The sequence below is a fragment of the Pleurodeles waltl genome, chromosome 6 (assembly GCF_031143425.1).
Source record: "Pleurodeles waltl isolate 20211129_DDA chromosome 6, aPleWal1.hap1.20221129, whole genome shotgun sequence".
Classification (NCBI taxonomy): domain Eukaryota; kingdom Metazoa; phylum Chordata; class Amphibia; order Caudata; family Salamandridae; genus Pleurodeles; species Pleurodeles waltl.
In genome coordinates this window covers 1,129,935,517-1,129,963,417 of record NC_090445.1, presented here as the reverse complement: position 1 = coordinate 1,129,963,417, position 27,901 = coordinate 1,129,935,517, and the positions used below count along the sequence as shown (strand labels likewise).

General features: G+C 42.0%; 1 protein-coding gene across 4 annotated transcripts in view; it reads left to right on the top strand.

Annotated features, from left to right (window-relative positions):
* Nucleotides 1-27,629, top strand: part of LACTBL1 (lactamase beta like 1) — a 694,216-nt gene extending 666,587 nt beyond the window's left edge. For all 4 annotated transcript variants that reach the window (XM_069240319.1, XM_069240318.1, XM_069240321.1 and 1 more), the window contains 2 exons: nt 3,694-3,799; nt 24,892-27,629. In XM_069240319.1, the coding sequence (XP_069096420.1) occupies nt 3,694-3,799; nt 24,892-25,870 (1,085 nt within the window). In that variant the 3' untranslated portion in view covers nt 25,871-27,629. The remainder of the gene's footprint in view (nt 1-3,693; nt 3,800-24,891) is intronic.
* Nucleotides 27,630-27,901: the final 272 nt, after the last annotated feature.

The window sequence follows — 27,901 nt, the reverse complement described above, 5'->3', positions numbered from 1 at the left end:
CTATCGCCTACTAACAGAATATGTTGAGACTATGGATGCGAAAGATTGTTATGTGTGTACACAGATACCGACAACGGTAACGGAAGGGGTGACTTATCACCACATGCCTCTTACATATGGGATTACATGTAGTATAGTAACTTCTAGATTTTATGGTCAAACTAACATACAGTATTTTTATTCAAATTATGATGTTACCTTTGCATATGTTCCTATAATAACGCAACTAAGCCAGATTGCTAAAGATTGGGATGCTAAAATAATGAGGGAATTTTTCGAGCCAATGCAACCTTTTGAAACAGCTCACGCTCATAGGGAAAACCTTACCTGCTCGCTCTCTGCAGTAGAAATAAGCTTTTTAGATCGCACAGATGATAGAAGGGCACAAATGAATGCGAAATTAGAAAAAGAGCTAAGTAAGAGGACTTCAGTAGATAATTATGCTTTTGCCGCAATAAAAACACAAGGGAGAATAGCTTTAGACGCTTGGCATGTAGGGAAATTTTGTATATATTGTGGTGAATCTTATTATGATAACATTTTCGTGGGAGCGAGTGAATGTAAACATACTTTATCTTTAAGGCCAAATGGACATTCATGCTGAACGGACTTGACCCTGTCATACCTGGTGTATATTACATTTGTGGGAATAATGCCTATTATCGTCTTCCAAAGGGATGGTGGGGGAGATGTTATTTGGGTATAGTGTTCCCAAAGGTTTATCAACTGGATGACCTATCGGTGATTCCAAAGACGTCTGGATCTCATCGCATCCAGAAAAGAGAGACCGCAGCTGCTGTGGTAGGAGATATATTTGGAGCCATGATTCCTTCATTGGGAGTTGTGTTGAATTCCATCAAAATAAGAAAGTTGTCTACTATAGTGGATAACATGTTGACAAAGTTTTCAGGTGCTATAATCCTGATGGATGCTGAACTTGCAGCAGAAAGAGCTATGACTCTTCAAAACAGGCTTGCCCTAGACATTCCTTTAGCAAAGGATGGCGGCGTTTGCAAAATGCTTGGTGCGCGTCACTGTTGCACGTATATACCAGACAACAGTGTGAAGATTAAAACAATGCTTGCAAATCTAACAAAAGAGAGTGCAGACTTGAAGGAATTGAAAGAACCAGGAGTTTGGGAGAAGGTTGGAAAGGGAATTGCTTCAGTGGGAAATTGGCTTGGTGGCATTTGGAATGGAATATTACTAAAAATAATACAGGGAATACTAATAATACTAATTTGTATCTTTGGGATTTGGGGAATAAAGAGAGGAATACTAATGATAATGGCAAGAATTAAGAGAAGGAAGGAAGAGAAAATGATGAAAAGAATGGCAGAAGAATACAAGGCAAGAACAAGGGGAACTAAAAGGCAAAGAGAACTGACAGTATTTTAATGGAATAAAATTTGTGGGAATAGTTTTGTGTGATGACAAGTAGTCATCAGAGGAGGGATTGATGACGCAGAAATGAAGGTTTTACATTTATTAGCGCATAAACGTAGTGCCGCAATAATCAAGTGTGACTTTAACCGAACTAATAAAGATTGTACGGGGACAAATGTGCCCTCAGAGTAGTTCGCCAACATTTATAAGCGTGCTTTATATAATGTGATGTATTAGAATTGTACTAATCTGACATAACCGTAAACGTGTGCCATGATTTGCTTGTTTGAAATGTTTTAACTTAGCATAACTTTAGTGGAGGCTTCGGCCTAGTTGCCTTGTCTCACGGTTTAGATGCTCGTGTTTTTCTAATGTGCTAATAAAACGTGTGTTCTTGCTTGAAGCTGTACTTTTCCAGTGAGATCGGTTCACATGCTTATCTTTAAGGTTTCGTGCCAGCCTGGCATCTTCTTCTTTGCTCCAAGGTCAATCTGCAGGTGCAGACAATGGAAGCTCTGAAAGTGAGTTAATTGGTAAAATATGTTGCAACTTACGTTCCCGACTCCAAGGATAATGTATGCCTAGGTAGAAGCTTGTGAATTGTTGTTTTGATTGGACAATTTGAAGCCAACCTATGAACCCTCCAATGGAAGACCCTACTGGATTTGAACTGTTGTTTATTTAAACCCGGTGCACAAGAAGAAAGCAGCCATTAGCCATTTTAGCCATTACCTAGCAGCCATTACCCATTGCACCCATTGAGGACATTAGACATTGCAGACATTGCAGACATTATGGCCCATCTTGCCGACTTCGTCATTTTGCCATCTTCTACGATGCCAATTGATGTTCGACGCCATTTTGAATGAGACTTTGATGCTTTCTCTAATCGAGAGAAAAAGAGACTTTAAGTAATTCTCGCCCTAGAGACTTTAACTTTGATTCGTCCCTTTGCATAAAGTAGTAGTTTTGTCCTTTTATCTTGCCGCTGTGAGGCAATTGCCCCATCCACCCTGCCCCTTTGCCCCCGTCCCATGCTGATCGAATCCGGTACCTGTGAGACGAAGACTTCCTTGAATGCTGATTGAATTTGGTAAATATGAAAGGAAAATGTACAATTGCATTGTGTTTCTTTTAGGTAACCAACTGCTGATTTTTGATAAGAGCCCTAGTTAGGAGTTTTCCAAATTAATGTTGCTAAATTGTTTTTGCATGAAGTCCCACATGTAGATGCTAATTTGAGGTTAGATGAGGATTCATTTGTTGCACGATGCAATTTGAGACCTTGTTATGCTGACTAATGTATGCAATTAGTTCATTACAGATTATAGTTTTAGTGGTTTGCGTTGCTATTATCGAATGCATTGTTATTCAAATGCTGCATAGATTGCATCTTTTTCGCCGTTATGGACAGCTATTAATGTTCATTTACATATATCATTTGGTGTTGAGACACATTTATATTGTGCTAGCTTTGTTAATATAGGGAAATAAATTCATTAACTTTGAATAAACTGGTGTGGTTATTCATGGCCGAAAGGTCATGGTTCGCCGAAATGTTTTCTGGATTAATTGTGAAGTGTTATGTTGATCAGGGTATTGCTTATGTTCGTTATTGATTATTGATTTGATTAAATTGACTAATCTCGGGTGAAGAGAGCCCCACTTGGTCAAAAGATTCATCGACCCAAGAGCGTCCAAATACAGGTAATTTATTAGTACGGAACGCTCTATCAATGCCATGGGAGTCATCTGGGAGCACAAAATCAGGTGAGGTGGATCTCCTTTCTATGGCTCTTTTGAAGTGAGAAGGTAATAGTCCTTTGGGTGGAGCCAAAGTTCACTCTTGGAGTCAAGGTTCACCCTTTGTATTTGCTAAAGAATTGTTACAACTTCATAAAGCAAGCAGCCAAACCTATTAACGGCCAGTTCCACTATAGAGCCAGCAGTCATCAAACTCTAGTCACGATTGGTTTCTGAAAGCTGTGTTTTAAGTAAAAATGCTGCACTTTGAAACGTCAACTTATTTCACCTTCTTCAACCCCTGTTGTTTAAACATTATTTTTCCAACTTCCGGTCTGTTGCCACAGCTGTAAATATAGAGGACTGTTCCAAAGTAAAGCCATTGGTATTGATCTAGAAATGTTGAAACCAGGCTTCGAAGTAACTTGGGTACATTAAAGTCTCCTGTGACGCATTTAGTTCCAATGTGTCTGACGTATTTACCCACTAGTTTGTTCTTTTACCTTTGGTACACGCTGAGAATATTTTCACTCATGTTGGTTGTTATTTAATCCTTGTACACAGGGTTGCCTAGGAGACTGCGCTCCACTAACTTGCTGTGGAAAGGAAGCACAGGGGAGGCGATTTCACTTCTCAAAGACGATGTTCTTGTAGCAGATCCAGGGACCAGGTTTGTGGCTGAACAGTGACTCACAATTTGTTATCAAAAATGTTCAACCATTGTTTGAAGTCCGCATATCAGTATTTTTTAACTCGTGGAAAATATCACTCTAGAGGAGGTGCTATCTCGAACTTTTCAGTGTTCGTGCTTTACCATAAATTTCAGCTTTGAACAGATAAATCATAGAGCCACAGAATGGAAATGATTTAGTGGCAGTTGCAAAATGTAAAATTAGTTTTTTTAGTGTTGTGAACTTCGTATTATGCCATAGAGTAAGTAGTAGGGGTGTGCGACATTGTGATTATTTGCAAGATCTGCAAACTTCAATGGAAAAACTGAAAAGTGTGCAAAGATGTTTTGCTTTGAAACTTAGGTCTCATTCGAAGTTCATCTGGAATTCCGAAGCGACCCGTAAAGGGAGATACTGACCGCATCGGAATTGTGAGATCCACAGTAACGTCACAGATTTCATGCCTTTTACAAGAATACGCAACTAGATTCAAATGAAATAACAGGGAAAAATAAATAATTTCTGTAGAAATCGGAACTGAAATTCAAGATTTCCGATTGCTAAACTCTTTTTTTAAGGTGACCTTCAGGATCCCACTTGTAATTGAAAGTGACTCCGCTCTGAATTTTCAGATGCCCCAGGTACTGGTAACGACACTGGCAGGGCTGCTGAACTGATAACCGGTGTCCTCAGACGGAGCCCCTTACATATAAAAATCTTTACTTTTTCGCGATTGCACTTTGCCCCATCCTTATTCAGCACTAACAAAATATTTCAGCATTAAATGTAATTCTATAAAAAACAGTGCCACATTTGTTTCAGTATTTGCATTCTGGCCTCTGAATTCATTGTAGAAGTGACAGTGGTCCACCATTTTAATTTACATTATTCTCCCAAAACACCCATAGTATACATTGCAGAAGCAGGGTTGTAGCACAGGCAATAATATTAGGGGGTTGTGAGTCTGAGGACTCCCAACAAGCAATAGAGTGCATCCTGGGCAGGTTTAGGGAAACCGTGCCATGTTTGTGTGCATATATCCATAAGCTGATGAAAGCAAACCTTCTTACACCCTGGTCCAAACACATGCCATACAGCCAAGTTGTATTAAAAAATGCATACTTTATGCCAAACATGTATCATAGTAGGTACAGCACTGTGTCACTTTGGTACTATGTTGTGTGCTAACTTTAGGTCACTGGACAGTGTTTTTTGTATAAAAGGGCCCTTAAAAATAGATCCCAGGTTAAAAAATACCTACTGCAAAGTCACAAGCCAAACTTCCTAAGATTGCTTTAATGGATTCCAGAGGTGTACTCAGGCAAACTTAATAAAACATATCAGACAAGAATGCCCCTTATTTTGGTGACCCCTTCATTCTCCTGTGGGAGCTATGTGCTCCGCTAGGAAGTCAGTCTCATTTAGTATCAGTCACAGAAGTATTTTCAGAGTAGACAATTGGCTCTTTCTCACCCGGGTTAACCTGTTTTTGGGCAGTCCACATCCTCAGGCATAATTGTAGGCCTGGTATCCAGCACGGGTCCCAATGAGATAGTATGAATGATGGACAATATTGTCCACTCCAGTCCTGTTCCTCCAAACAGCACTCTAAGGTATGGAGGCCAAGAAGAGTAGATCTAGCCCAGACTTAACATCAGCACATCTCTGGCTAGTCAAGGCAGTAAGACATGCTTAGCAGCAGCTATCTTTAGCAAGGCTAAATGCCGTGGGTGGAATTCAGGAAGAATTAACAGAAGAAGAATGGGAAACATAGGATACGAAATCTGCTAAATAAAATTGTGAATCTTTAGGAAAGCTTTCACTCACCTGGCACCAAGTAATGATATAAGGCCTCCAAAACTCTAGAGATACTACAGCAGGGTGTAATACACCCCACATTGGTAGCTGGTGATCTTTTAAAGAGGTAGGGAGAAACAGCTGATCTGTCTTACAGCAACTAAGCAAAACACATTTTCGTTATCTTGCTTCAAGAGAAAAACATGTAAAAAGTGGGTACAACTGTGCACTTAAAGGCCAGGTTTACATCTAGCCTTACTCTGGTAATCACATTTGAAAATCTCTTGTCTGAAGTGGTTACAGGTTCATCATCCCAAGATAATTTTGAAAAGATGATGTTAAAATGGTACAAGTAGATACTCAATAATATGTTGAGACTAAGATCATATAAGACCATTCATGTTGTGAATCAGTGGAGGCATCCAGTGAGCAAGGCTGTTCTCTAAGCTTTAGGATTCTCGCTAAATGAGTCAATCTGGCATCAGATTCTGGAACTCACATCAAGTACCTGAAGTTGTGCTCCAGAAATTGTGACTTCAAAATAATCAGTCACACTGTACTTCTAGAAGTGAAACTTACACCCAGTGAATGAAACTCTTCTCTAAGATATGAGACTTCCATCCAATGCAAGAGACAGTGCAGTTATGTTTCAAATTAACACTCAGGTATGTGATAATGTCCAAAAAGTTATGGAACTTATATTAATACAGTTCTCTGCACTAACACAGCCCTGCACATGCACCTCATTTCTGACATTGAGAACCCGAAAGGTGTCAATGCTGTGACACTCCCCCACATATACAGTAAATAACACTCCTAACTTTCAGCACCACCTGGAATCCAGTCCGGTCACATATAGCGTTGCCTCTGAACTTCATTTCTGACACTCAGTGCTACATGTTATTTCATTCCCAAGTCATAAACAAACGCTTCTGCACATGCATCGCACTTGATACAGTCAGTCATGCTACCTAGGGTCTATTTCATTTACATAGGATTCGCCAACACAGCACTGAACTGGCCCTCATCCTATCTCTCAAACCCCTCTATCTCATCTCAAGAAGCTTCTTACACCAGTACCTGTGTCTCATAGTGTTGTCGTCTGCCTACTTCTCTTCTCTCTACAAACACCCTCTTTTTCGGACACCTTATCCCAAATTACCCCATTCCCTTCACGCTGCCAGCATAAAATTATATTTCTCCTCACACAGAGGTGCTCGCTTTCTCTATCCAACAACAAAGCTAAGGAAAATAGAGCCTTCACTCCCATTGATGTTTCTATTGCAGTGGTTCCCAATTTGTGCGCTGCGGCTCCCTGGTGCGCCGTCAAAACTAGCCAGGGGCGCCACACACATTTTGGGAACCACTGAGCTATCCATTGCCCTTGGGCCAGTTCGGACAAAATAAAACTACACAATTAAACAAGCATTGGCACAGCCAATAGGTCTCGCTTTTGGGAGAGGTTATATATTTTTTTCTCTGTTCCACAGTAGTTATGTAGATAGTAAGTGTAGATTGTTTATAGTAAGTGTAGATTGTTTTGTTTATGGCAAGTGAAAAGATTTACCACCAGGCCCCACCTGAGGCCTTACACAGACTAGAGCAAACTAACAGACTAGAGCTTTCAAATTAGCCCTCCCAAGAAAGTAAGTAGCAGGTCCCAAGTGAGTAGCTGGCCCCAAGAGCCTGAGTATGTTACCTAGGTCGTTTTTTTTTTTTTTTGTATTGCATGCTGGAATTTGTAAACAGTTCCATAAATTCCGAATTCAAACAAAAATTATCTGGGTGAGCTGCTTTAAAAATAAAAAAAGGTGCTTTGCTATGGAATTACGTCAATTTGAGGTATTAGTTTCGGTTTTACTGATTCTGTGTAAAATTAATAATCTGAGGCAACCGCATGTTCATGACAAGTCTCAGAAAATAAAACGTTTTTGTTTTAATGTGGTTACCAAAACGATGTGTGTAAATAGAAGCCCATCTACCGGCACCACTTTAACAAAAACAGAAAAATATTCACAAGTCCGCGATGGCTGCGAATCAACTACCTCCCATTAATATGCATAATATTTTTCAAGAGGCCCTCCGGAACAGAGAAAAACAAGTGTTGTTCTTACAAGTCCTGCGTCTCTAATGATCACCAATAAGCATTCCTGAAGATTGCTTTACTTTATGTCCTCATCTAGGGGTTTTAGGATGTCTGATGTTGACCGGATGGCCACTTTTAACAGCTAAATGTAATTAGGATATGAAACAAAACTGTGTGTATGTGCTTGTTTGTCATGTTTTGTACGTGTGCGCCCACATGCGGTGTGCGTGCCCGTGTGTTATATTTGTGGTGATTGGATGGGGGTCAATAAGTTTATGTAATATTGTAGTCTTTTAAAAGATAAAACAAAGACATTTTGCCCAAGACATGTGTGGCTTTATTAAAATATGCCCCTCCCTTTTCCAAGATAAAAGTAGCACACAGATTTATTAAATGATGTCTTTATTTATGCGGGGGCAATGTTCTTTCTGGAAGCTGCCTGAAGACAGTAAGGCATTTACCCCGCATCTCTGGTGCAGCAGAACAAAAGAAAGGGGGCGACCTCCTTTAGGCCGAGATGTGCTCAAACAGTAACAGTAAAATAAAATATTCCCAATTTTTTTTTAATGGATCAAATCCACAGTGCCCTTTTTGCATAAAAAGGACAAGAGCAAATTAGGTTTCAAACTTTCCAGGAAGACATTAAATAAACACTGAGAACCTTTGCTGTTTGTATATTACGATGTCGGGAAAAGGGGAATGTGTACATGTACATTTATGAACTATCAGCGAGAGAAAATTATTTGATCACAGTCACAATCTTTAGATGGAGAAAACACAATTTTACTCAATGTAGGTAAAGTTCAAAATATTTATTGGCACACTCGTTACAGGCGACAATGGAGCTAAACACTCACAACTGACACTCTGCTGTTGTCTGCCCATTGTGTGTTTGAATCCTGGCACGGTCAAGTCAGGTCTCTAGTTCCGCAAGATAGGTGAAGTGAGTGCCATCGCGCTGAATACAGCAGCGCCTGTTACTTATAGCCCTTATGCAGGGTAGAAGGGCATTATGAGGTGATCTTAAAAATCAAGTTAAGTTATAAAATGGTGCACACTAAATTCGCTAATTTTTGGCAGGTGCAACTTGTGTATAATATTGTCCAGTTGTGGTCAGGAACAATTCACCACTTCACATGAAAGGGGCTGCAGTTTATGTGGGTACAAAGCTCAATTTCGAGTTACATGTTTAAAGGACTCTGCGGCATTCAAGAGCTGCACAATTGAGGTAGCAGGGTTGCATTTCTAAAGGCGACACAGTGGATCTGTGCAAAGGTTTTTCGGTCCATAAATCTACTTTTTACAACTGGTATAAAAGCAAGTTAGCTCTGCACATCAAAATTCAGAGGCTCGGGTGAAATGGGATTAAACACAGCGAAGCGGTGTAGAAAGTGTTTTGTAGCTCTAAGAGCCTCAGATGAGAAAACTCCTGTTTGAAAACCAACACTGAAAACCAGGTCTCAGCGCTGCCTGAGCCCAAGAAACACAGCATTACATCAGGCCGAATGTAAACAAGAGGCGCATGGACGTAGACTGCCGAGGCTTTACATACTGGAGTCCTTGCAGTGCCAATGATCAGCTGCGGGGCGCCGTGCTGATAAAATCAAATGTGCACAATGGTGAAGCATGAGAGCGGGTGGCCTGCTTATAAAAGAAAGGCACACGATTCCAATCAAGCTGCAATTCGAAAGGCAGGGGTGCAACTTTGTGGAGGAGAGCCACCCCATGCTGTGCAGAAACCAACGAAACAAGCAGCTTCAGGCGCCAAAGCAGAACACAGGCACACATTCACATGGGCAAAACACAAATACAAAAAAATAATTTAAACAAGCATTTGGAATGCAATAGTCTCGTGTTTGCTCGAGTTAGAGCTCATAGCGTTGTAAATTACTGACTGGACTTTTATTTCCACACAGACTGAAAACAAAACAAACATTTGAACTGCAATAGCTCTCGTGTTCGCTCCAGTTTCAGCTATTAGCGTTTTCTTGCCACAAACTGAAAATAAAAAGTAAAACAGTTGACATAAGCAGCCGTTCAAAGCCCTGCTGAGCTGGCAGAGACAGACAAAAGGAACAAGAATTTTTAATGCAAGAATAGAAAATGTGCAAGGGAGAGTAATGAATGGAATAAACAAAGTCACACATCACTGCAGATGAAAAGTAAGTAATAGACTAGAGCCCTGTTAACAGAAACAGACTGGGGCCACTGAAGCATCCAGCGCTCTGCTCAAATGCTATTAGCCTTTGAACAAAGTAATCCCTAAACACATGCTTCATAGGCACAAGTGGAAGGGTACAAGTACTAGGGCCATGCTCCAGGGGAGTCTACAACTGTGGAAAAGGTGGGACAAAGAGCGAGGATTGACCACTAGCAAGCAAGGATTTTTTAAGGACACTGAAACAAACCAGTGAAAAGCAGAGACCCCACAAAGAAGTATAGAAGTATAAACTAAAGTATATACAAGAGGCCTCGAATGCTCGACCTAAAAACGCAGTTGTAGCAGATCTTCTTTGTTAATTTTGTCCTTGGGTGCCCCCAGGTGGTTAAACACAGCTAAAGTGATTCTACATTTCATTGTATTTAAACAGTTTCGTTATGTGTATAATTATCTGAAAGTACTTTCTAGAATGCCTCAGGTGAACTCCTAATGTTTAGCAACTGTCTGCAGCCCTGCAGCATGTTGGAGGGTACCCATCTCCCCCCCAAACCCTCCCTCAGTTTGCCAGTGTAGAATGTGTGGCTTGTGTGAACAAGTATTTGGTTTGAAGTTAGCTCACTTCCGATGTTGCAGAGCCAGGCATTATTTGTTTAAATTATTTTTTCCTAACAAACATTGTCCATTGTGACTCAGCTCTTTTTACTATTTAGAGCTGCCGGTAGCATGCTGCTTTTTGGCACTTAGCAAAACGGCGCAATAGTAAATATGCCTGTAATGGGGCAACAAAACCTTAAACTTGGCCCCAGATTGCCATTATACAAGTGTTTAATTATTGTTTTAAACAAAGTGCGATTTCTGTAGAGTGTAAACTAAAATGAATTTGTTCTGGGCACTGAATTGTCATATCCAAACTATATTTGCAAAACGTTAGGCAACTGTTTCATTATTACAGACAAATTATTGTAAATTATTGGGAATATAGACTTTGAATTAAATGCCCGCAGAGGATGTCTGTTGACAATAGAAACAAAATGTGGAGCAAATTATGCATTATTGCTGCTTGACTAACACCTCAGGGGTGCTCATATTTCAATACAGACAGCTCAGCAAATTATGTTATAGCTTTAAAAAAATGAGACCTGACCCGTTTTACTAGGGTTATCGTCAACCAATATTGTCCCCTTACTAAACAGCCCTATGCATGCTGTAATTAAACAACTGTTACATTTTTCTTTTTACAGTTATATCTAGAATTGCAATACCTTAATTGGCTTCAACCCAATGTTTTTCAGGGAGAAAAATGGATGTACTCCCTAGGGCCTGGCTTACATCTCCCACCCGCCAACAAAAAGTAACATAATGGGGAGCCTCAGCCAATGGCCAATAGGTCAAGGGAGCCGTGGGTTGAAAATGTTTGGGAACCACTGTTCTATTATATAACAAGCATTAGCAACACCAATAGGTTTTGCCTATGCAAAATCTATTAGATGTGTCAATGTTTTTTTTACCTGTTACCCAACAGTTGAGCTGCTCTGAAACATGGCTTACTATAAATAAAAAATGCCATAAAGCAGTTAAAATTGGCCGCTTCATACTGCTTTAAAAAAAAGATTTAAGCCATGGTGCGCAGCAGGTCAGCTGGTGTCCATCATATGAAAAACATTGACAAAGACAATTAGATTTCGCATTAGTGAAACCTATTGCCTATGGGCTTTGCCAGTGCTTGTTAATTGCTGTAGCAACATACTGAGACACAAAGTGCCATTGCAAAAACAACTAAGGATTATCACATGCCTCTCCCTCCAACTCTTGGTTAAAAAACACGTACCTGTCTCCAAGGGCTTCGTGTAAATCCTGCACTTAAATATTAGCTCTTGAGGTACCGCAAGTCCCTGTCTATTTAGAGACAGACAGGTGACACCACAACACACTGAGAAAAGTGGTAAGTGACTGTATTTCAGGATGCGGACTCCCGACTGCATAGTGCAAGACTCAATCACTGAGGCCCATATTTATACTTTTTTAGCGCTGCATTTGCGCTGCTTTTTGAAGCAAAAGCGGTGCAAACTTACAAAATACAATTTGGTGCTAAAAAAGTATAAATATGGGCCTGAATGCCAGAAATAAGTCATGCTGTTGCGCAGCTCCATTGACCCTTGCATGAGGTCTCCGGAGGCGAGGTGGTATAATTAGGTAAATGCTGAGCCAGAACACACTTCTAAATGGGGCTCCTGCCCAACACCTTAGGCCTTGCTTGGCAGTGGGAGGATGACAGCACCTTCGAGCAGCCAGCAGTAGCTTTTTCAAACAGCCCTTCATTTACCGACAACAGCAGTCATCAATCCAACTGTGAAGATATTTGGGCAGTGGCGTTAACGAAACTTGAGGGGGCCTCCCTGCGAAGTACATGAAGGACCCCCCCTCCGGACACACTCGGGAACTCTCAGGCTAGGGTATTGTGATGAGCGGACGCCCTGGAGCTTGGGGTATCCCCCCACACTGTGGGGGCTGTGGGGGCCTTTGTTACGCCACTGTATCTGGGGTGAGGTGGGGGATGCAACGTCCCTGTACAGAAGCCAGTATAGGGACAAAAATGTTATGACGTCAGGTCTGTCTTCATATGCCGTCATTGTAGTCTGTCATAACATGTATATCTAAAACAGGCTCCCAAGGCAGAGTTCCATCTTCAGAAATTACCTAACTAATGTGCACAGTGTGCTGCAGATTATCTGGCAGTAGTTCTAGGGAACTGAAGGCTTTTCGATCTGACACCACCATGATTTACCTGGCGGAGCCAGACAGAGAGGACTCCAGTGAAAATCTAATACAATCTCCACAGGTAGCTTTCCAGCAAAAGGATATTCCGATGGTGGAGCCATGGATAACGCCACCTTCCCTTACACCCCAAACGAGACAGAAAAAGGCAGAGCAGGATGTTTGGGACATCTGATTTTTTGTTTTTCCCTTTTGTCGTTACTTCACACCTTTAAATTCGGTCCTCAGAGTGATTTTACTGTGCAATACGTGCAGGGAAAAATGTGCAAAAGTTAAACTTGCAGAGGCAAATCCAGCAAACATTTGCCACTGTGTAGTGCAAACAATGAAAAACGGAGAACGTAAACATGCAGAAGAAAATTGGTTAACCTCTTTCCTAGTTGGCTGAGTTCGATTACACTGAAAATCACCGCACATTGTGGTAAAAAAGGTATTCGGGCGAAGGTGAAATGAAGCAGGGGAACTTAGCAACTTTTGCGAAAAGTTGAAATTGGAACCTTCGTAAAAGCCTTTCTGTGAGAAAGAATGCTTCCCACACCCCTAGCTATCAGTGCACACCCAACTCCCGAAGGGTTCTCTCAAGTGGGCAATATTTTCCAACAAACGTTAAAACCGAGGGAATTGGCTAACTCTTTCATAAGCACAATTTTGGAACTCATCTAGTTTTGGAAACTAATCAAAGCTTTAACAATCATTTACAAAAAAGCCAGTATTGTGTGGTTTAAGGCTTAAACTTATATAGACTACCCTGGAAAAATCACTGCTTCGCTCTGCTGTTAATGAAGGATATCCTTTTAAACATGACATTTCAAAGATGGTTTGTGAGCTGTATTAGGAGGGTGGGTAAAGTTAGGAAATTTCTCCCTGTGCAATAAGCCTAATTTGTTTGAAACTTGCACGGAATTAATACAGCTCTCACGATGCAAGTGGACAGTCACATGAGATAGAGGCAGGAGAACTGTTTGAGCACAAAAATATGCCACGCAGTTTCACCTTTCCTGCCGGGCGTTTTTTTACTGAAATCAAGTTTCTGTGGGAGAAAAAGTATGGAGAGAGTGTAGCCGCAAAAAAAAAAGAATCAATGGTGTAAAATGCTTAAAACCCTATATTTGGGAAGTATTTCAGCTTATACGTGGGTAACAAAAACATTATCTCTACTATATGATACTTATCACTAAACCCCTTCCACCCAGGTGCACACTGTAATTGTAATGTCAAGCAAGGGAAACAAAAATGTTTCCAGGTACGGTATTTTTTGTCCACTAACCTTTTATAGGGCTGTACCCTCTCTGACCTGGACATCAACTACTGATCCTTTGAAAGCTGGGACAACATACTTCAGATCCTACCCTGGAAGACGTTGTCCTCCATGACTGTACTCTCCATTGCCCTCCATCTCCTTCATGTGATAGGTTTCCTAACTCTCGTGTAGTATCTTCACCTGAAGCCTGACATATTGCTCCTCTGCCCAAACTATGCAATTTTTCCAAAATAACAGCATCACTAGTTGTAAGATTGGATTCCTGCAATGCAATTTTGTTCTCAGGCCCTCTTTTTTGTTCCAACTTGTCCTTACTCATTATATTAGCCTAAATCATTTTTGTTTTCCATATCTGTTTGAATGTGTCAGTCTTTGTCAGCACAAATCATAATCACTTTGTGAACAAAACAACAGACCCAATTTCAGTGGCTCCATTTCTATTATATCTAAAGTAGTATGTGATTGATTGATCACTATAACTACATTGTCTACATTTGTGTTTAGGGTCGAGCGCACAAGCGCTCCGTCCCTGTTGTAATCTCTCTTTGGAATTTTAACCACACCCATGTCAACCCTGTCACTTTCATTGGTTTGTGGGCTTGCCTTTTAAAATCCGCTTGATTTCATTAGTGAAAGGCATGCATACGTCATGCCTTTTCCGGTGTTTAGCCCTCCTCGAGCGCATCAGCCAATTACTGAAGACATACAAGGCTCCATGTTTTCAGCCTGGTTCCTGCACTACTTTAGCTTTTATTTTCCATGTAGCACAATCGCGCTAGGTTTTACATAGCGCAATCGCGTTCAGATTTTTGGTTTTCAATTTCAACGTGATTGCGCTGGGTTTTACATAATGGGATAATTCCCATTTTTTTCTTTCAATTTATGTGGCAAGAAAAGTCCAGTTAGCAGTTTACAATGCTAATAGCTCTAACTCGAGCAAAGGCAAGACCCATTACATTGGAAATGCTTGTCTATTGCATCAATAAAAGGGCAATCTATGTTCAAAATATGCAATAGTTGTTAACATATCCCCCTTCAATTACTACTCACTGTATAGAACTCAATTTTTTGCCTATCCTTAATCCACAGAATAGTTGTTATTTTACGTGATTTCACCTAGGCATGCTGCACTTTTTTTAACTTTATCAGGACAGGCTGGATAATTCATGAACCTGCCAAACTGTCCTTGTGACAATTTCCCTTCACAGAGTATAATGCACCTTACAATATTTTGCACTTTATTTAGATCACAATGTAAATGGCTACTAATCTCAATTTAAGTGCCTCTACCATCAGAAAGTACAAAGTAGTTCTAAGATACCTACTGTGCCTTGAGTCTTTGGAAATTTGTTTTGCTGTAATCAGCTTTTATTCTGGAGGCCCTAGCAGCAAAGAAAATATATGAACCTTTACTGTAATCACTGTTTTATTTTATTTGCTCATGAATATATTATATATTGCAATGTGTGAATTCATATGTTAGGTTTCAATGCAACCTGACTTGATATTATGAATTTGTAAATCCTCTGATTTTATCACTGGTTTGTTCATTGCTGCTGCTTTGATTAACATGTGCAATTGTATTGTGCTTTTATGGCTTTTTAGCCAAATAAAGTTTATGATGATGAAGATGATGGTGAAAAAGATTACTACACAATTGATTTTTGGAATGTCATTGTTGGAAAATGGGTTATTGGTAGGGCAGGTAGGTACCTACACCTAGCAACAAGCCACAAACCTCCACAAAAGTACAGTTAGGTCTCAGTAAATTAATCCCAGCTCTACCCTTGGTAGCTTGGCATCGAGCGTCAAGGCTTAACTTAGGAGACAAAGTGTAAAGCATTCAAATATCACAAAACAGTAATTAAATAAAACACAGGAAACAGTTTAAAAATCCAAAACCAATTTATAAAAATAGCTTATATTTTTATCTTTAAAATGACACAAAAACGATTAAAATCGGTTCAGGGGAACCGGAGATATGAATTTTTAAAGTATTATTATTTTCTAGCGCTTAGAAACAAAAAGCGCCAATCGGGTCATCTGGTTGCACCAGGACCGGGGCTAAGTCAAACTTTCAGGCCGACCGCGATGGAGCCCTGCTCGGCTACAGGTCGCGGGAGGCCTCGGTTAAAAAGTTACCTTCTGACTTAGTCTTTATTTTGAAGTTTTTCTTCACCGGGACGAACCTGCCAGTTGGATCCGACCTCCTGGAGCCCTTGTCCGGATACGCGAAGTCGGTTTCCTCGGTGGTGATTTTTACCTTCGGACTTAGTCGTTTTTTCGAGATGAAAATCCTTCGACCGGGGTAAACCTGGATCTTGATCCGACGTCCATGGAGCCCTTCTCGGATACGATGGCTGGGAGGTCCCGGTCAACTTTTTACGTTCGGACTTAGTCTCTTTTTTGGATGTTTTTCTTTACCGGGACGAACCACGAAGTCAGGCCGGGTCGCGGTTGAGGCAAGCCGGCTAGAGTTTCCGCGGCGGGTCGGTCCCTCTCTGGAGCTTTTTTCCAAAAATTCTCAAATCTTTTCCAAACTTCTGGGGCTTCACCCAGATGTTCTTTTAAGGTTCTTTTGGGGTCCACAGCTCACCCCAAGGGTCCAGAAGTTCTGTGATGGTCCTTGGGGGGTGCGGACTTCAACTCCCAGAATGCACCTGGCGCAAACTCCTTTTTGGCCACTGGACAGTGGTCAGCTGGTCGCTTTCTTCAGGAGTTGGTGCAGGGGACTCTGGTTTAGCAATTTTTCACCTGTAGCAAACAGGGAGTCCCTCCTTGAACCAGTTGAAGCCAGGCAAAGTCCTTCTTGTGGTGAAGCCCAAGTGTGCAGCTGGTGCAGTCCTTCTGAGTGCAGGGTCCAGGTGCAGGCCAGGGGTCCAGCAGGGCAGTCCTTCTTCTTCTTTAGTTCCTTTCTTGTTGAATTCTGGAGGGGATCTGAGGCGTGGGTGCAGGTCTGCCAGTTTTATCCTTGCTCCTGGGTGAAAAGCAGGGGGGCCCTGGTTCTCCAATCAGGGACAGGGTCGTCCCCCTGTGATGACCACTTCCTGGGAAGTGTGGCAAAAATCCATCCCAGAAGGCAACAGTCTCTAAAAATCCAAAATGGATGAATCTGATTTTTGGAGGAGAGATCTGGCTGAGCCCACCCACTGGTGTGGCTAAAAATCATAAACACACCCCTCTCCTGCCCTCTCCTAATCTAATCAAGGGGGCACCTAGCTGTCTGGGGTTGCAGGATGTGGGGGTGTTGCTGGGTGCTCCAGATGTCCTTCTCTGCCTTTGAAGACCAGTTTGGCAGCCCTCCCCCTTCCTGCTTTCCCATCTGCTGAGGGGAGATTCTCTCCCCCAAGCACATTCCTTTGTGTGAAGTCAGGCCACTTCACACCTCATTAAAGTAGCCTGGCAGAAGCTGCTGCAGGCTGGCCAATCAGAGCACAGCAGCAAAAACAATGCAGAGCTGAAATTGGCAACTTTTTAGGTAAAGTCTAAACTTTTTACCTGCACTAGTTATATTAAATCCAACAACTGGAAGTTGTGGGATTTATTATAACAATCAATTTGATACCAAATTCTTGGTATGTAACATTTAAGGAGACTTTAAAATTTAAAATAAAGTCTGCCCATTCTAGCCTATGAAGGCCATTTACTTCAATGAGGGAAAAACGAATTTGGCTGTTTTTACCTCACCAGGGCTTATAAATCTATTTTTATAAAGTCCCTGCTTATAGTTACATGGCACCCAGCCCTAGGGGCACATAGGGCACACCTTAGGGGTGACTTATATGTAAAAATAAGGTAGTTTAAGACTTTGGAAGTACCTTTAATTCCAAAGTCGAATTTGCATATAACTTTAATTTAAAAGCAGCCAGCAAGGCAGGCTTGCTTTTAAAATGACACTGGGCACCTCAGCAATGCACCTAGGTGTGCACCACCTATGCTGTGGTCCCTAAACCTACATGCCCTACCATATACTAGGGACTTATAGGTAGGTTAACTTAGCCAATTATAATTAGCCTAATTTGCATATCCATTTTACACAGAGCACAGGCCCTGGGACTGGTTAGCAGTACCCAGGGCACCATCAGAGTCAGGAAAACACCAGCATAAAGTGGAAAATGGGGGCAAAAAGTTATGGGGCCTCTGCAATCAGCCCCAGTTTCTCACACAACCCCCCCCCAGCCCACACGCCCAGGAGACTCAGCCCAACCCTGGGAGAGTCTTCCTGGCTTGTTAGGCGAGGAAGACAGTGAAGAAAACTGGCTGTCCCTTTGCAGGGCCTACTCTGCCTTACATCCCCCTGTCAGGGTCACTCCCTCTGGGTAGTGAAGCCATCCCAACAGTAAAAGGACCCAACCCAAACTGAAACTTCCCTCTAGGGGGGTCTTCCTCCTCTCTCTCTGCCAACTTGGGTAGTGAGGTGCCTACCTCCCCTACTCCTAACTTTGCTAGGGCAAGACCTAGCTTACCCAAAGAGGTCACCCAACACTTGAGCAACCCCACCATGACCAATAGGGTCAGGGGGCCTACTTTGCTATTGGCCCTGGGGTCTGCCTCCCAGGCCAAGTACAGTGCTGCCAGGAAGGCTAGGACCCAGCAGAGGCTACTGACAGCTGTCAGTACCCAGAACCACACCCTAAGCTCTCCACTGACAGGTGGCTGAGCTGCTTTAGGGGCATCTTTGGGGTCCTGGCACCCCTCTTGCTGTCTTGAGTGGGGGGCTACCACCTCCTGTGGCAGACACCCTCCTTCCACTCTCCCTTCTGTCAGTGCAGGGGCAACACCTTGCATCTGGACAGCTGCCTGACTACTCAGGACTTCCTTGGGGTCAGGGGAGGCCTCACCAGTGCCAACTCTGGGCTCCCCCCTTACTGGGGCAGAAGGCCTTTGGCTCCCTGGAACTCTCTTTAAGAGTGGCCTACCCTTCCTTTTCTTCTTTCCTTTTCTTGGGGACCCCTGTCTCCTAACTGTAGGGACTGACTCCCCAGGACTTTGGGTTGGGGGGGCGCCCTGGGCGACCACCCCATCTGTGACCAGACTCACCTCTGGGAGGTCATTGCCCAGGATACAATCTAGTGGGAGGTCAGCACTGACTACCACCCTAATCCAGTCAAGGATACCCTCCCTCTCTAGGGGCACTATGGCTACAGGTTTGGAGGTGACCTCCCCTGTGGCTATCCTGACTTTCTTTGTCTTTCCTGGGACATACATGTCTGGGGTCACTAACCGGTCACTCACTACAGTGTGACTGGCACAGGTGTCTCTCAGGCCAGTGGTAGGGATCCCATTCACTTGAATGTGGTGGAAGTGCCTACTCCCACCCTCAGGGATCACCAGCTTACCATCTGGTCCTGTCTCCCAGCACAATGCTAGGAGGACTTCATCATCTGAGGAATCCTCCTCTATGGCTACACTGGACAGCCCAGTGCTAACCACCTTCTTTGGACAGGCTGCATCTCCTCTGAAGTGACCTGTCTGCTGACAGTCAAAGCAAGCCCTACTGTCCAAGAGTTTTTTTAACCCTGGGTCTCCCTGTCTCTGCATGTCAGATTGGGAGTGGGATTTACTCTCCTCCTTCTTAGGGTTCTGGGGTACAGAGGGAGTCTCTGTGGTGGGCTTACCACCTCCCTCCTTAGGTTTTTGGGGACCTGTCCCCCCCTTCTTGGCATCTCCCCCCTGGGACTTGACAACCACCCTGGTTCTCAACCACTCATCAGCTGCCTCCCCTAGCTCTCTAGGGTTGGTCTGCTTAGAGTCCACTAGATGCTGGCGTAACCTTTCTTGGATACAATTGGTCAAGATGTGCTCTCTCATGATCAGATTGTATAACCCCTCATAAGTATTAACTTTGTTGCCAATAATCCAGCCCTCCAGTGCTTTTAGTGAGGTGTCCACAAAGTCAACCCAAGACTGGGTACTGACCTTCTGGGTGTCCCTGAACTTCATTCTATATTGCTCTGGGGTCAGACCAAACTTCTTGACTAAGCACCTCTTCATACTAGGGTATGAATCTGCCTCCTCCCCCCTTAAGGTCAGAAGCCTATCCCTCACTGAGTTGGGGACCAACTCCCACAAAAGGGAACCCCAGTATTGAGGCTTAACCCTTCTCATTTGGAGTGCCCTCTCAAAGGCCCCTAGCCACTTATCTATGTCATCCCCCTCTACATAAGCAGGAACCACCCCCTTGGGTAATCTGGGGCAAACTCCCCCACCCATGGACACCTCAGCTTCTTTATCGCTGCTTCCATCTTTTTTTTCTTTGCTTGCCCACTTTTTCTTTTCTAGGGCAAGCTTATCTGCCTCCAAAGCAATGTAGGCTAGCTGGGCTTCCAGCTCTCTTTCCCTGATGGATGGGTTCTCTTCTCCTGAAAGGACCCTCTTCCTACCACTAGCTTTGGGTCTGCGCCTAGTGACTGTATCCAGTGAGGACCGTTCCTCCTCTTCCTCACTTGGGGTATGATGCCTTCCCTCCCCTGAGTGGTTAGAGTTAGCATCTTGCTCTTTTTCTTCCTCCTCTGGAGCTTCCTCTGTGCCTAGCCCTTGGGCCTCAGCCCATGCTGTCAGGGATTTAATCAGGATTTGCTTCCTGAGATCAGTGGTTGCAGGCAACCCTCTCTCAATACACAACCCCCTAAGCTGGACTACTGTCAGTGTGGGTAGGCTAGCCAGATCAAGCTCCATGGTTCCCTAGTTTTGTGTCAACAAAAACTTTTTGCAAAAATTGGAAACAAGAATTTAGAAAAAATTACAAAAATTCAATAATTGAAATTAATCCAAATTAATTTAAAAAAAAAATTTAAAATTAAAAATTAAAAACAATTTTTGCACTAGGACAATTTAAAGGATTTTTAATTTGTTTTATCTAAAACTGTAACGTGATATTGAACACAAGTACAGGATCCCGTCGCTGCTTCCAATTATGTTGGAAAATGGGTTATTGGTAGGGCAGGTAGGTACCTACACCTAGCAACAAGCCACAAACCTCCACAAAAGTACAGTTAGGTCTCAGTAAATTAATCCCAGCTCTACCCTTGGTAGCTTGGCATCGAGCGTCAAGGCTTAACTTAGGAGACAAAGTGTAAAGCATTCAAATATCACAAAACAGTAATTAAATAAAACACAGGAAACAGTTTAAAAATCCAAAACCAATTTATAAAAATAGCTTATATTTTTATCTTTAAAATGACACAAAAACGATTAAAATCGGTTCAGGGGAACCGGAGATATGAATTTTTAAAGTATTATTATTTTCTAGCGCTTAGAAACAAAAAGCGCCAATCGGGTCATCTGGTTGCACCAGGACCGGGGCTAAGTCAAACTTTCAGGCCGACCGCGATGGAGCCCTGCTCGGCTACAGGTCGCGGGAGGCCTCGGTTAAAAAGTTACCTTCTGACTTAGTCTTTATTTTGAAGTTTTTCTTCACCGGGACGAACCTGCCAGTTGGATCCGACCTCCTGGAGCCCTTGTCCGGATACGCGAAGTCGGTTTCCTCGGTGGTGATTTTTACCTTCGGACTTAGTCGTTTTTTCGAGATGAAAATCCTTCGACCGGGGTAAACCTGGATCTTGATCCGACGTCCATGGAGCCCTTCTCGGATACGATGGCTGGGAGGTCCCGGTCAACTTTTTACGTTCGGACTTAGTCTCTTTTTTGGATGTTTTTCTTTACCGGGACGAACCACGAAGTCAGGCCGGGTCGCGGTTGAGGCAAGCCGGCTAGAGTTTCCGCGGCGGGTCGGTCCCTCTCTGGAGCTTTTTTCCAAAAATTCTCAAATCTTTTCCAAACTTCTGGGGCTTCACCCAGATGTTCTTTTAAGGTTCTTTTGGGGTCCACAGCTCACCCCAAGGGTCCAGAAGTTCTGTGATGGTCCTTGGGGGGTGCGGACTTCAACTCCCAGAATGCACCTGGCGCAAACTCCTTTTTGGCCACTGGACAGTGGTCAGCTGGTCGCTTTCTTCAGGAGTTGGTGCAGGGGACTCTGGTTTAGCAATTTTTCACCTGTAGCAAACAGGGAGTCCCTCCTTGAACCAGTTGAAGCCAGGCAAAGTCCTTCTTGTGGTGAAGCCCAAGTGTGCAGCTGGTGCAGTCCTTCTGAGTGCAGGGTCCAGGTGCAGGCCAGGGGTCCAGCAGGGCAGTCCTTCTTCTTCTTTAGTTCCTTTCTTGTTGAATTCTGGAGGGGATCTGAGGCGTGGGTGCAGGTCTGCCAGTTTTATCCTTGCTCCTGGGTGAAAAGCAGGGGGGCCCTGGTTCTCCAATCAGGGACAGGGTCGTCCCCCTGTGATGACCACTTCCTGGGAAGTGTGGCAAAAATCCATCCCAGAAGGCAACAGTCTCTAAAAATCCAAAATGGATGAATCTGATTTTTGGAGGAGAGATCTGGCTGAGCCCACCCACTGGTGTGGCTAAAAATCATAAACACACCCCTCTCCTGCCCTCTCCTAATCTAATCAAGGGGGCACCTAGCTGTCTGGGGTTGCAGGATGTGGGGGTGTTGCTGGGTGCTCCAGATGTCCTTCTCTGCCTTTGAAGACCAGTTTGGCAGCCCTCCCCCTTCCTGCTTTCCCATCTGCTGAGGGGAGATTCTCTCCCCCAAGCACATTCCTTTGTGTGAAGTCAGGCCACTTCACACCTCATTAAAGTAGCCTGGCAGAAGCTGCTGCAGGCTGGCCAATCAGAGCACAGCAGCAAAAACAATGCAGAGCTGAAATTGGCAACTTTTTAGGTAAAGTCTAAACTTTTTACCTGCACTAGTTATATTAAATCCAACAACTGGAAGTTGTGGGATTTATTATAACAATCAATTTGATACCAAATTCTTGGTATGTAACATTTAAGGAGACTTTAAAATTTAAAATAAAGTCTGCCCATTCTAGCCTATGAAGGCCATTTACTTCAATGAGGGAAAAACGAATTTGGCTGTTTTTACCTCACCAGGGCTTATAAATCTATTTTTATAAAGTCCCTGCTTATAGTTACATGGCACCCAGCCCTAGGGGCACATAGGGCACACCTTAGGGGTGACTTATATGTAAAAATAAGGTAGTTTAAGACTTTGGAAGTACCTTTAATTCCAAAGTCGAATTTGCATATAACTTTAATTTAAAAGCAGCCAGCAAGGCAGGCTTGCTTTTAAAATGACACTGGGCACCTCAGCAATGCACCTAGGTGTGCACCACCTATGCTGTGGTCCCTAAACCTACATGCCCTACCATATACTAGGGACTTATAGGTAGGTTAACTTAGCCAATTATAATTAGCCTAATTTGCATATCCATTTTACAAAGAGCACAGGCCCTGGGACTGGTTAGCAGTACCCAGGGCACCATCAGAGTCAGGAAAACACCAGCATAAAGTGGAAAATGGGGGCAAAAAGTTATGGGGCCTCTGCAATCAGCCCCAGTTTCTCACAGTCATATATTAGATTGTTGGTGATTTTATTTTAAATAAATTAGTACATTTTAAATTAGGCATTTTTATTTATAGGTGTATACATATTAAAACTACTTGATGCATATTATATTGCAAGCTTAAGCAAACTTGTGTTAAAAGTTGACATACATGCTTATAAATATAATGTTATTTAAACGTATTAAACACATATTTAATGTTTCTATAAATTTGTTTTTAGACTATATTGTATTTTTTTAAAGATAATTAGTACAGTTCAAGCTATGCATTTTTTTTATTGAGTACACGTATTAAAACTACTTGATGCAAATCATATTGTAAACTAAAACAAACTTGTGTTAAAAGTTGACATACATGTTTATAAATATAATGTTATTTAAAAATATTAAACATATATTTCAAATGTGTGTACATTTGTTTTTAGACTATATTGTATTTCTTTTAAAAAGGGAACTTTCAATTCAGGTTTAGATCATATTATTTAGAAATAATTTCATTTTTTAAACATTTTTTACATTTTTTGGCACTAAAAATGTTGAAGTAAATATTTTGGTTACGTTTTGGTATTTTTAAGTGCTATATTTTCACCATAGATACTTTGTTTGTAGACATTTTTAGAGTCACTTTATTTCTCACTGTCGACAGCTTTTTGTAGTCAATGATGGCATTATTGGCCAGTTACAGGCATGTCAAGTCTACGTTTTGGCTAACAGTATTTTTACATAATATGAGATCGAGGGGAACCGAAAGATCACTAGAGACCTAGAGTAATTATTTATTTGTCAAAGAACAGTGGTCCCTAAAAAGACAACAATATTATTATTGATAATCGTTTTCCCTTTGGATGAAAAACATAGGAATGATAATAAACAACAGATTCAGGCGTACTTTTATATTCTATTAAAAAAGGCAGTGTTCTTGTTTCCTTGATTTACACACTGATTACTTTACTAACACTCTGTATCTTACTGATATGAGCACTACACGTTTTTTCTCACTGGCACCTTTTTATTATCATTCTTATGTTGTTTTCATTAAATGTGACATTGATTGTCAGTAATATTATTGTTGTAAATTGGCGGCCATTGTTCTTTGAGAATTATTGATGTTTTCATCTATATTTTTGCAACACAATATTTTTGTGGTCGATATGTGACATACAACCATCTCTCTGCTTCTGACATTTTTAATGCTTTTCCAGTATTGCCCTATGGACATGCCCTGCACTAACTGTGCAAGGAAAGAAAAGTAGAACTTTGACTCACAACAATCTTTTTATTTAGAAATCTCTTATTTGAAGCCCTGTCTCGCAGTTGTTGCTATCTTTTGTTTATTAGAGAGAATTCTGTCCGACATTTTTTCTAAGTCAATCATGCACTGTGTGGCTTCCTAGGCAATGTCAATATGTAACTAAAGGTGTACCTCGATCATAAAAACAATTTGTACATAGCAATATTCTTTGGTCTCATTTCACAATGTAATTGATGAAAATACTCACTAGGATTATGTTGTTTTCGATAGGCACTTGATGCTTATGTCGCAGTACAAAATTGCTTCAATATCACAATTAGGAAATGTTTCTCAGAATATTTTTCTTTCATTTTAGGTGCCACTACAGTAATCTGGCTTTTTCCATGCTAGCCCATGTCTTGGCAGAGCAAACACCAGAGGGCAATTTCCAGCACTGGGTTTCCGAAAACATCCTAGAGCGTGTGGGCATGGAAGATACAGGCTTTGACATCTCTCTGCCAGTCCGTTCCCAGATGGCAGTGGGCTTCTACAGCAGTGGGCAGACAGCTCCTCTTTACGATCTTGGTTGGTATAGACCTTCAGGTCAGATGTACTCTACAGCTGCTGATCTGGCTAAGTTAGCTATGGTGCTACTGGGTACCTACCACCGACGGCTCCTTGAACCAGATACAATGAAAACGATGCTCACGCCACTTTTCAAGTGCTCTACTAACTACTTTGCAAATAAGACAGGCACCCCATGGGAGATTAACGAACAGCATGGGTATGATATAATTAGAAAAGACGGTGATTTAGATGGCTATGCAGCAACTTTTTCCCTGGTTCCCAAGCTGCGGATGAGTTTCATTGTTCTGATGTCAGGGGCCCGGCCAAAGGGTGAAGACATTGTGGCCCACACATACGATCACCTTATTCCTGCAATGGAAAAAGCATTCCGGGAAGCAGACAAAAAGCTAAATCCTCCCACAAGTCCTACCCCATATGTAGGGTTCTACACATACGCCAACCTGACCTTTTATGAGATTAAAGCTGATGCTGATGGTGTTCTGGTCATGCAACAGTTCGGCCCACACATCGAGGAACTTATTCCGGAAAAATATCGAACTATAAAACTTCAACACCTGGAAGAGCGTATCTTTCAAGTTGTATTTGATAAGGAATTCCCATGCATCCTGCGCCTTGGCTCTTCCTCAGTCTCCCTGGAGACCCAGAATGGGCAGCTCTTTAACTTTTATCCATTTGACAGCAAAGGCCTGTCACCAGGTTTTGATGCTCCTGGACTCAATACCTACAATGTGTTGCGTATACAGAATAAACCTACATTTTACAACTGATAACATTCTCTGAAAACGTTTTGGCAATCAACTTTGATGAGGTCCTCTCCTAAAACTGGCAACCTTGTCTGCCTCCTCTTCGGAGAGCTGAAAGACAGTGCCAAACCACTGATTAGACCATGCTACTCTCCATATTTGCTTGTTATATTGTCCAGATTTTATCACACAAGCAGAAAAACACCTTACTCCTCAAGATGGACATCTACATGGTTTAGAGTGAGCACTATCGATGGTACAGGGCTGCTTGGGTCAGTTATGGACATTTCTGCTCATAATTTCTAATTTCCTTCTCGCCTACTCAGCAGTGAGCTCTTAAAGGGGCTTAGAAATTGCTCCTAACATCTTGTACTAAACTACTGCACTTTGACTATGCTGACGATGTCTAATCAAGAACTGCATAAGCTTTTGATTTAAAAGTTTGCTTCTTTTGGTAGCATTGCTAAACTAGGTATATAGCCAACAATAAGTGCTGGCAATTAGCGCATAATTAGTAAAAAATGCATTTTTCATAGTACCATTCCACTAGTGTTGATGATTGATGGTGTACTCCGAATACCAATGCTGCCTATTCTTGTTTCCACCACTTTTGTCCACCATCCTACACTTACTGTGTCTCCTTATTGCAGATTCTTTTTCATTGTGCTTCGCTCTCTTTTTAGTGTTTTCCTGTATTTCTTTTCTTTTTGTTCTCCTTTTTCTACCTTTGCCTTCCCTACTCCCAAAGTCGGATGATGAAAGTTGAGTGCTATTACCCACCACCTGCAATCGTCAGCACAAATTAAGTACTGGGATCCAAAACTTTGATGTGATGGGAAAATGCTGCTTTATGTCTAACTGGATTACTGTGGGTAAAAATAACAACGACATGTACAATAATCAATACAAATAGGCCACATGCTTTGGAAAGCTGGTCACAGAAAAAGGTTTCAGGCTACATAAGTGTGTATTTTCCCTGTATTGTGCTAATATTTCATGTTTTGTTTAAGTGGGAAGATTTGATTTTACGGTGTGAATGATGGGAATTAAGAAAAGAACCAATAACCTGTAAAGGAGGGACTTAGATCAAGCAATGCGGGTGGTGTTTGTATTTGTAATGTTCAGAATGTACTGCACCAACAAAGAGATGTATTTGTGACTCGAACGATGTGTCTGAACATGTATTCATTTCCCCAGTATGCGGCGGATGGCTAATAAGTGCTTTAATAGAATTATAGTTAAGGGATAGAGAGTCCATAGATGAGGAAGAAAGAAACACATACGTAAGAGGGGTTCAGAAGAACTGGAATTCAAATAAATTTAGACGATAATAATGGTGCCATTGGGACAGACAAGTGGGATCAGTGAGCTATACAATTGTCTAGTAAGAGCAGTAATAATTACAACCTATGCATACACATTTAAATCCCGGGTGTTTTAGTAACAGAAAAATTATTAGTCATAGCATAGATTAGATGATTTAAATGACCTCAGTATCGTTATAAAGTTTGCACAACCAATAAGAAAGTAAAGGAAAACCCTATGACAGGACTCTGTGCAAAAACTAAAATCAGTATTGGCAAAGTCAATAAGTCTAGCCTTGGCAAGCAAGTAATTCTTTTGTATATATAATAAGAGTGGCCTAGTAGCCCTGGCCGGCCATCAGTGAAACTGAGGTGCACTATTTTCAGTTGTCAGCACTACAGTGGTTCAAGAAGATAACCCTGAACACTTTTTTCATTTTTTTTAACATGAGAAGGGTCGTGAAAAAAGATGAGCAATGCAGTAGGGTAGAAATTATTTATCAATTATTTATTTTGAATCAGACCTCTTGTTATGGCGACGGGAGACTAAAGCACCTCTGCTGTAGATGACGTGGAGGAGGAAAGTGATAACATCTTGATTTTTCAAGCTATCGGTAATTCGCAACCTTAATACCTTTCGATTTAACGTCTCTGTGATATATTTAATTTCTGAAATGTTTTGTCAATAGAACATTACTTTGAGGCATATACTTAAAGGCAGAAGGCTACCATTTGACGGGGCATCAGTCCC